This window comes from Pterocles gutturalis, unplaced genomic scaffold (assembly GCF_000699245.1).
Source record: "Pterocles gutturalis isolate BGI_N339 unplaced genomic scaffold, ASM69924v1 scaffold17573, whole genome shotgun sequence".
NCBI lineage: Eukaryota > Metazoa > Chordata > Aves > Pterocliformes > Pteroclidae > Pterocles > Pterocles gutturalis.
In genome coordinates this window covers 33,496-42,658 of record NW_010120871.1, presented here as the reverse complement: position 1 = coordinate 42,658, position 9,163 = coordinate 33,496, and the positions used below count along the sequence as shown (strand labels likewise).

At 42.3% G+C, this 9,163-nt stretch overlaps 1 protein-coding gene across 1 annotated transcript in view; it reads right to left on the bottom strand.

Moving 5' to 3' along the window:
• Window positions 1–9,163, bottom strand: part of LOC104464371 (metabotropic glutamate receptor 7) — a gene marked incomplete at its 5' end in the record, with an annotated part of 72,750 nt that overhangs the window by 33,627 nt on the left and 29,960 nt on the right. Inside the window, one exon of the mRNA XM_010077053.1 lies at window positions 7,173–8,108. Coding sequence (XP_010075355.1) covers window positions 7,173–8,108 — 936 coding nt within the window. The remainder of the gene's footprint in view (window positions 1–7,172; window positions 8,109–9,163) is intronic.

Below are 9,163 nucleotides of genomic sequence, written 5' to 3'. Positions count from 1 at the left end.
CACTCCATCACCCCCGGCTGCGACCGCAGAGGGGAGCGCAGGGCACCGGCAGCATCAATCTCCCGCCGTTTGGGGCATCAACCAGGCTAACAACTTTTTCTATCTAAGCTTTAATTTGGCTTTCTCCTTGTGAGCCCTAAGCCATTTCCCATCATGTCAAATAGAAGTGACAAATAACCACACTTCTCTCCGCTACACCGAACTGTCAGGGTATGGTATATCCAGAAATCCCAGGTGTCCGAGTTTGGGCCACTATAATTTTGTTTCCCTTCTGTCTTATTTTTTTCCTTTTTTTTTTTTTAATTTATTAAAAAAAAAAATTCCTTTTTTTTTTTTTTTTTTTTTCTTTAATAGCAGCCTACTAAGCAGAGGGAGGTGGGGCAGGTATTCCCAATGAGGCCATGCACTCCCTGAAGCAATTAGCAAACGCTGTGAAGCAATACTCTCCTGCAGTAGTTCTTAAAAGCAGCTGCGGAAGGCCATAAGCTAGCTATATTCAGTCGGGGGGGAGTCTATGACTGTCGGTTTGCTCAGGGAAGAAACTTCCCACTAAAGCACCGGTGAGAGAGAAACAAGCGTGGGGCAAAAGATCGATGATTCCAGAACTCAAAATTCCCTTAGCACTTACTGCTTCAATGATATGTATGTAAATACCCATTCTTAATATTTTTTTTAGGGTTAAATCATTAGCAGCAATAACACATTACAAGCCTGTTGTGCTATTTTTTGGCAGGTGACAGCATCCCTATCTACTTGGAAGACAAAATGACTGCAGAAGGTAATAAAATAAATCTTATTGAGAACTTTACCAAGAAGTTATATGTGTAAGATTTTTTACTAGTTCTACAGAAAATAACTTTCAAACTCTATAGACACTTTAAGGTATTAACAAGGGGTTTTTATATAGTTTTACAGTAGGGCTTTTATATATCCCAGTAAAATATTTAATTTTCTCTCAATTCAAATGAATCACTGTGCCCTCACTGTGAACAGCCCAATACTCCACAGAAGTGGATTTTATTGTATACTCCTTTCTTGGAGGATCTCCAGACCCTACAGCTCCTGGACAGTCTTAACCGACATTCTGTGAAGTTGCTTTTCAGCTCGGGCTTGTCTCAGGCCAGCTCTAACGTCAGACCGTTGCATTCCACAGTCTTCTCAGTGATATGAATTTGAAGCTGGATAAAATTAAGAACTTTAGCATCTGAACACGCAGATAATGAAGTGACGGGTGAACTAAAAGCGTATCAATGAGACACGTTAGTGTTTGTGGTTAATGAGTTTGATGCAGGTACTGTTACTAGAACGCTTAAGAGCCCCAGATTATGGGAGATTCAAAGTCCCACTCCCTGTGAGCCTCAAAGCCTGATTTCCTCAGCCATCCGACAGTACAAAACTCCAACAAATGTTGCATTAAAATCCTCATAACTCCAAAATCCACATATGTACAGTTGCTATAGCAACTGTCATCTCAAGCCTTCCCAGGAGAGAAAATAAATGTGTGTCCTACCTGGTTAATTGGTATTTGTGTTTCAGGGAATTGAAGGGTAACTTAGTTTCACCAAAAAACAGAACATACGCTGAAGTGCTGCTGCCTTAATGTGACATTATTTAATCTGAATAAGAATCCACTTTGCATGTGCCTTCAAATTATAGTATTTATGTAACATTCAACACAATGAGTAAAAATGCTGCTGCCAAATATACCTGACTTACCCTGCTTATAGGTTTGAATAAAATGGGCATTAAAAAAATAGAGAAACAGGAAGGAAGGTAGAGGAGTAGATGGGATTAAGACTTCAAATTTCATAGTGGTTGTATTACAATTAAAAAAAACATAAACAAAACCAACAACAATTTGAATAAAATGGACATTAAAAAAATAGAGAAACAGGAAGGAAGGTAGAGGAGTAGATGGGATTAAGGACTTCAAATTTCATAGTGGTTGTATCACAATTAAAAAAACCATAAACAAAACCAACAACAACAACAACAAAAAACAAACAAAAAAAACCCCACCAAAGCCAAAAAAAACCAAACAACCAAGGGCTCATGCAATCTGGATGCAAAAATAAGGTGATGGAAAACAATGACTGCATGGTCAACTTTTCCCCACTTTTCCTCATTCCAGAATGAATAAAGCTCCCAAGCAGGAAGACCACACTGGCTGAGAATCCATCATCACTCACTCAGAGTCACAATTATAACTTTCTTAACCTGAAAAAAGTCCTGAAAATACTTGAAGAAAAAAACCCCACTTGGAGAATATATTCAGGAGCATGTTGACAGTTATTACTAGCTTATAGACATACCCAGAAATGTATTAATCTTAGCAATTACTACATAAAAACAATCACAGCTACGAGGCAATAAAATCTCCGTGAAATAAAAAAAAAATAAAATGATGACATATCTCTCTGTATCAGTTCAATTACATAATTTGAGAAATAAGATCTTAGGGGAGTATTCAACACACACAACTACATCTGTACATAGTTAGAGAGTACAGATACGGACTTCAAACCTGCAGAGACACAGGTTTCTTTTAATCTAACAGTAATAGCTCTGGCAAGTTTCCAAATTGCATTCCTCCTTCAAAATCTGAAGAGCAGGCTCACAGAAGCCATACATCTGCACAGATTAATAAGTGATGCCGTCAGTCTGAGCAAAATGCCACACGTGATTGTACAGTAACGCAAAACAGCATCAGGCTTGGGGCAAGAGAAGCACCCCAGTAGGTTCTGGCATACCTGCTGCATGAAGCAGACTGATGTTCAGGTTTGCCATGAAAGGGATCTAATTTTTCAGTATTACATTTTAAGGATTCAGGAAATTTAATTTAAGCAACAGTATATGTGTATATATATATGGTAATATTAAATAACCACAGGACAAGAAATTAGCTTGTGATCTCATAGTCCTTTGTAATTAGAGCTAAACATCGTTAGAAGGAAGGGAGAATGCAGTGGCAAGAAAAAACCTCACCCTAACCAAGGCTATTTAACACAAACCCACAGGCAATTCCTCCCACACTATTAATCTCTGTACAACACCAACAATACACCCAAATTCAGCATTTCCATAGTCTCCTGTTGCATCCTTCCTGGGCAATTGTTTTTTTAAAGTACAGGGCTGGGAGGTGGACTTCCACCCATCATCTAAGAATATTCACTTAATCATAAATGTGATGTTGTTACACTAAAAAGGTTAAAAAAGGGCAATAAGAAGTGTTGAAAAGTATTGTTTTTCCTAACAATAAATTGACTTTTATATACAGAAGAAGCAAACCAGTGTTCTAAGAACTCTACATATCACATTGATTTAACTACAGCTGCTTTTTCCCCTTCACTTTGCCTCTGGAGATCCACTATGGTATAAGTTTAAAAAATATTTACATTACGAGAAAGACTAATAATAAAAATCCAAACTATTACTGCCACCTCTGAATTGATGTTTCCAAGATATCTTAGAGTGTATCACATGCTCTGTCATGCTGCCTACGACAATATCCATAAAAAGAAAAAAAAAAAAGAAAGAAAGAAAGAAAGAAAGAAAGAAAGACAGACAGACTTTGTGAGGCCAGGTTAACCTCAAATGCATCTCCTGAAATATTGCTCAAGCAGAAGCAGCTTTGTCCCGTGAAAGGGACAAACCAGGTATCCCTGCAGCAGTGAGTGCAGCACCCCCCGGGTACCAAGGCACCGCGGTGGGGCACGGTCAAGCTCCCCAGCCAGTCCCTGCTGCAGTGCCCTGCCTCTGGAAACTGCAGCGACAATCAGGAAAAGATAATTAGAGTAAAAATTGATTAACAACCAACCAAGAGGCTGCAGGCACTAATTAATCACTGGTGCAGGGCTGTGCGGGAGGCATTCCCGCACCACCTGCATCCCGTCCCATCCTTTCACTTCTGTACTCTCAAATTTTGACTCAATTTGGCTTATTGATTTCGTCGTGCCTTGCCTGACCTTACAGAGAAGTCCATGCTCTTTTCAAGTGCCACTTTGTATTGACTCTGCCGCGGAGCTACGACTCCCATAATTGGTTTAACAGCTCTTTGAGGCCACTTTGTTTCAGATAAGATACCCATACATCTGCAGAGAATTTAAAATAGTTTTGTTGTCAAAACCAATTACACCAGAAGTGCAAAAGCAGCGCTTCATCCCGACAGCCCATCTCCAAACGTGTGGGTTCGCAATCCGAGAAGCACCAAGGCAGGAGTGGGGCAGCAGTGGGGATGGACACTGTCCCCAAAAACCCACCAGCCCTCCAGCTGACGATGGATTTGATCATTAGGTACTGCTCAGAGCTGAAGAGTAAGCAAGCCCCTCTTCTCTGTAGGGACTCCTCTCTATATTTAGTGGCTTTCTACCAAACCTACATTCAAGGAAGGATCTTTCTGAGCAAAGATGTAGTATGATTCCAGTCCCCAGGACTGCATCCTGGTGCTCCAACAAAGGTTAGACAAGCACTGTAGAATATATACCAATAGTTACAGGAAAACACACAAAAAACGCCACCCTGAAACACAACCCCCAAAACCCAGACAACAGCAGCGAGTCCCAGAGCATCAGCTCCGTGACCACGGCATCAAAGCTGAAGAAACTCCAAGAAGGATGAAACACCATAAGGACAGCCCTATTCCACACCCAAACAATGTGCTGCATTTCCAAACTAAGCCTATAATTTATTACTGACCATGTGTTTTCTGAATTTCTAGTTAGCGGACAAAGAAACTGTCCGAGTAAATGCAAACTAGAAAAAGGTCAGGAATTTACTTTTTCCATGTGCCACTTCCCATACACTGAATGTTTTACGTCCATCCTGTGGCACAAACTCTGATATCTAGCTTTCCTCAAACCACACCGCGTCCCTCCAAGTCTGCTGTAAATGCTACTGCTTGAATTATTGGCCTTTTATGAATTACTTGCAGCATACTTCTAGTTCTGTTTTTTTGTCGTTGTTATTTTCTACACTGAACAAGGCAGGTATTTTCAATATGCTTTCTACCAAACAACATTATGCTTATATTTATTGATAGAATAAAATAAATCCATACAATGAAAATCACGTTATATATAACACCATTTCTCAGTTTAAAAGATTGTGTTGCATGAGATTTTCAGCAGGTGCAATTTCCATTTTAGCAAAGACTTGTGTGGCTAAGCCTAAGCACAATATTTTCTAGAGAAAATACTTGACAGGAAATCACTAGCAATCAGAAAAAGTACAGTCCCCTCGCCCCCAGTCAAAAAAGGAGAGATGGAACAGAAAGCAGAGCAGCAAAGCTACTGCAGCTTGGTCTCTGTGCAGAGCGCAACGGGGAAAAGCCTCACCAGCAAAGCCGTGGGTAAAGCACTGGGACTGGCACAGCACACTGGGCAGATGCGCTACAGCCAGCCTCTGCAAACCCCCACGCTGCATGCATGCCCATTGAGCAGGTATGAGCACACTGGGTGGTTGGTTGGACAAAACCCAGCAGAGCTTTCAGTCCAAGGAATGGCAACGAGCCCCAGCAGCATGGAAGGAGCTCTGGCTGTGATAGCCAGGAGCTCTGGCAGTCCCTGGTCCCCATCGCCCCGTGACCACACAGTGCAGAGCCAGCTGGTGCCACCACCCTGTGCAGTGGCAGGGGACACTCCCCTGGGCTGGAGCACAGCAAAGGGAAGGGCTGTTTTCTCTGCCCTCTTTGTGCTCTGTGTGAAATCCAGTTAATCCAGTTAATCATCATCTCTTTTGCTGTCCTACATTAATTCATACAAGGGTCTTATGCTTTCAAAGAAGCACCGGGTAATTCAGCTCTGTGACTACATGGAAACCTAAAGCTTTTGCTACTAAATGATCTTCAATGCTGGCAGCAGCCTTTGAAATTCTTTGGGTCTTTCTATCATCTGGTTAAATCTTTGCAGACAACAATTTAAAGCACTTCATCTGGTCACCTGCAGACCTAAAGCACTCCCCCAGCGGGAGCACGAGAGCTGCACCGTGCTCCCTGCATCCGACCATGCTAACAAACAGGCCCGGCCGCGTTTAAAGCTGCTTATGCTGTTCCTTATCTCTCCCTCGACAGGGAGAGTAGAGGTGTTTGAAGCATTTGTAAGACTTGGCAGACCTCCTTTCCAGTTGAAATTAATTCCCTTTAGAGATGCAATGGCTGCCTGGACAGCCCATTGCAGAGGTGAGATGATACGCTAAAACCTCCATAACCTCTTTTTCCTCCTGGGTGATCCCCTCTTCAATCAGCGAACTGAGGCCAGAACAATGAAATCTCTGTAGAACCAACCTCTTGAATTGCAAAGGACAAAGTTCGGGTGCAGGCACCTTCCTATGGAAGAGACTTCCAGCCAAAGCACAGAGTTGCCTGAACAGCAGCACGCCGTGTTCCCACAGCTTTACTGCAGTAACACCCACAAGTTTAACAATTGCAAACTGGGAAATTATATCCCTGGCACAAAACAAGATGTCTTAGCTGGGATCTGAAATTTACTCACTCATTTAAAATACACAATAATTTTATCCACAGCAGTGAGCTTGCCCAAGTCCTGTGCTGAAGAAGAAACATTAAATGAAGATAAGGGGGGGGTGGGGAAGAAGCAGTAAGATGTCCAAGCTCTTTCCTGCACAGGGAAGTTTGGGTACAGTAAATGGGGACAATGGCAGAATGCCGTTGTCAGTCTGGTCTCAGCAGCAGGAGCTCAGGACAGATTATTTACCCTGCGGTGTAGTGCCTAGAGTCGCTATTCGGGAAGCACAGCTCTCACCAGACCAAGCAGTGCCCTCGGTGCTGAACTCCAGAAGTGCAGGAGTCTATTTGACTGTTTTCTGACACGTCTTTTGCTTACATCTTGTATTCAAAATGATTTAGTGAAGAGATGCGTCCTTCTGGACAATATGACAGCCAATTCCCACTTATCCTACTGAAAAGATACAACTGAAATGGATGGAACAATAAAACTAATGGCTAATATGATTGCTATTGATCATTTGCCGGTTTATCAAATGAATAGCTCATGAGCTAAATGAAGAAGGAAAGCAGTGCTATATATTGCACGTCTCACTAATGAGCTAACTGGATAGCTCATTTTGAAATCTATGTAAAGCTGAACATCAGTGCGTAACTTATAACTGCAATGAATCCTGATATATCAGATGCACGTTTGTTCATTTTCACCTACCTTTTCAGCTGACTGGGCAGTGCCAAAAAATATTGGAATGAAGGCAAGCCATACTATACAGGTAGTGTACATAGTGAATCCAATGGGTTTAGCTTCATTAAAATTCTCTGGGACACCCCGAGTCTTGATGGCATACACAGTACACGTAACCATTAGAAGAATGCTATAACCCAAGGAACAAATGATTTGTAGATCCGTAATGTCACATTTGAGAACTCCTCTGGCTTGATCAGGGTTCATAGTTTTCTGCTCATCATAATCTATGATGATGTTGGGTGGGTCAACCGCAAACCAAATAAAGACACCTAGAAGCTGAACAGATATCAAACTCGACGTGATCGCCAGCTGCGACGTGGGGCTTATAAGCCTGGGTGCTGTCACTGATTTTTTGCCCTGTTCGAATATGCGGTAGATGCGATTCGTTTTAGTTAACAGGGCTGCATAGCTGATGCACATCCCCAAGCCCAAGAAGATACGCCGGAAGGAGCACACTGCAACGTTTGGTTTGGCGATCATCAGAAATGTGATGATATAGCACAGAAATATCCCTGTTAACAGGACATAGCTGAGTTCCCTCCCAGAAGCCCGGACAATGGGAGTGTCGTTATATCTGATGAACGTTGCCATGACAAAAATGGTGGCGATAATTCCCAGCATAGCCAAGAAGACGGGGATCACAGCCCAGGGCGAGTGCCACTCCAGCTTGATGATGGGTATGGAACGGCATCCCGTTCGGTTCTCGTTGGGCCGCTCATTGTACGAGCAGAGCAGACAGGTCACCTCGTCAGCCTGGTACTGATAGCCGTCGCAGAGCTCGCAGTGCCAGCAGCATGGCATCCCCTTCACCATCTTCTTCCTCTCCCCTGGCTTGCACGGCAGGCTGCAGACCGAGGATGGGACTTCACGCACCCCTTTGCCCCACTGCATTTCATCGATCTACAAGACACATGAAATAGAAAGAGGCTGGTTATTTAAATACTACTGTCAGACAACCTGTCAGGACTGAGAGAGAACCTATAACAGGGAAAAAACAAGTGGATAAACTTTGTATGCAGTAGACTCTTGGAAAAGCACGAGGAACCACGCACACTAGCACCTTTGCCTGGGCCTCTAATGCATGACTGCATTTTTCATTTTATTAGTAGTTAATTCTGGTGGAATGACACACAACGTCAGACAAAACAGTAGAGTGTAAGGCTTTTCCTTGTTTCACAAAAATTAATAATAATGCTGCAAGGGCTTGAGGGAGGGCAGCAGTTACATTCACAAAACTGCTTTTCATGCATCTAGAGCTTGGGACTTCTTACCGAGACCAGAGCAAGAGATCTCCCTTCTTGGAACTACTGCTGATCAGGTTAATATTTTAAATGAGGTGAAAATGTGTCTTATATAGGGCATGGGATCAGTGAGAATGTGGCAAGATCTGCAACATGAGCCATATAAGAAATATGAAGGACAAAGAAAATAGCCAGCAATGAAAAATGCAATAATTAGGTCATACTTCATTTCCAAGTCACATTCTGCTTTTGAAATACCGTACATGCTTCTGGGAATGCAAATTATAAATGATTATATTAAATAAATGGAAAATCTCACTTGTTCTGCAGTCTTAAGAAACCTAAACTCCAAAGTCTGTGCACAAAGGCTCCCAAGTACAGAAAATTAGACTCACAAATCATTTAAAAATATTCCAGACTAAAGTCAGTAACCAGTTTCCAAGAACAAAGGAGGTTTAGCATTGGAACCCCTGTGAAACAGCCCAGACTGGAACAACTGGGAAGGTCCTGACATTTCCAGCACCAGCTCATTGCACCAATTACCAACTCAGCTGCCCAGCAAAATTTCAGCTGCTCCACTACTGTGTGTGTGTGTGTGTGTGGCTTTTCCAAATATAAAACTTGACTCCTGGGCTAGATGTGAATAAGCGTTACTAAAAACAAAATTTCAGCTTTATTTTTTAGGCAACTCAGATGCTTACAAGATCCATTATT